The sequence below is a fragment of the Egretta garzetta genome, unplaced genomic scaffold (genome assembly GCF_000687185.1).
Source record: "Egretta garzetta isolate BGI_Z169 unplaced genomic scaffold, ASM68718v1 scaffold867, whole genome shotgun sequence".
NCBI lineage: Eukaryota > Metazoa > Chordata > Aves > Pelecaniformes > Ardeidae > Egretta > Egretta garzetta.
In genome coordinates, this window is record NW_009260291.1 from 154,787 (window position 1) to 155,613 (window position 827).

Here is an 827-nt window from a genome sequence, read left to right on the forward strand (position 1 = left end):
AGCCACGCGGGGGACACCGGAGGGGCCGATGGGGGATGTGACAGACGGGGATGCCACGGGGCCGCGGGATGGTGGCACAGCCCTGTCACCAACCCGCCAGCCCATCGCCATGGCCTCAGGTCACCCCGATGCCAGCCCGGTCCTGGTGGCTGTGACAGGGCTCTGATGGGGTAGTTGATGCTGGTGGGGCGACACAGGGTGTCCTTGGAGTCTGGGACAAACAGGGGGACTGGGGCCTTGGGGCTATGGGGCAAGGGGACCAGGGCCACCAGGGTTATGGGGTAGGGGGCTGGAGGGTGCCAGAACTATAGGGCTGGGCCCCAGGGCCACCAGGGCTATGGAGCAGGGGGACCAGGGCCACCAGGTTAGGGGATAGGGTCCCAGGGCTACCAACATTAAGGGATGGGGTCCCAGGGCCATCAGGACTGTGGAGCAGGGGGACTGGGGGATGTTGAGGCTATGGGATGGGGTCCCAGGGCCACCAGGGCTACAGGGCAGGGGGACTGGGGGATGTTGAGACTATGGGATGGGGTCCCAGGGCCACCAGGGCTACAGGGCAGGGGGACTGGGGCCACCAGGGCTAAGGTATGGGGTCCCAGGGTCACCAGGGCTATAGGATGGAATCCCAGGGCCACCAGGATTGGGGGACAGGGTCCCAGGGCAACCAGGGCTAAGAGATGGGGTCCCAGGGCCACCAGGGCCATAGGGTGGGATCCCAGAGCCACCAGGATTGGGGGACAGGGTCCCAGGGCTGCCAGGGCTAAGGGATGGGGTCCCAGGACCACCAGCTGTGGGCAGCTGTCCCAGCCTGTGCCAAAGCGGTGGGA

The 827-nt window shown here is 67.0% G+C and overlaps 2 protein-coding genes across 2 annotated transcripts in view; one reads left to right on the forward strand and one right to left on the reverse strand.

Moving 5' to 3' along the window:
* GRB7 (growth factor receptor bound protein 7) overlaps positions 1-111 on the reverse strand; it is a 6,313-nt gene extending 6,202 nt beyond the window's left edge. Inside the window, exon 1 of the mRNA XM_009642560.1 lies at positions 18-111. Coding sequence (XP_009640855.1) covers positions 18-111 — 94 coding nt within the window. The remainder of the gene's footprint in view (positions 1-17) is intronic.
* A 415-nt stretch (positions 112-526) lies between these two features.
* Positions 527-827, forward strand: part of MIEN1 (migration and invasion enhancer 1) — a 4,135-nt gene continuing 3,834 nt past the window's right edge. Inside the window, exon 1 of the mRNA XM_009642561.2 lies at positions 527-585. Within this exon, the coding sequence (XP_009640856.1) occupies positions 527-585 (59 nt within the window). The remainder of the gene's footprint in view (positions 586-827) is intronic.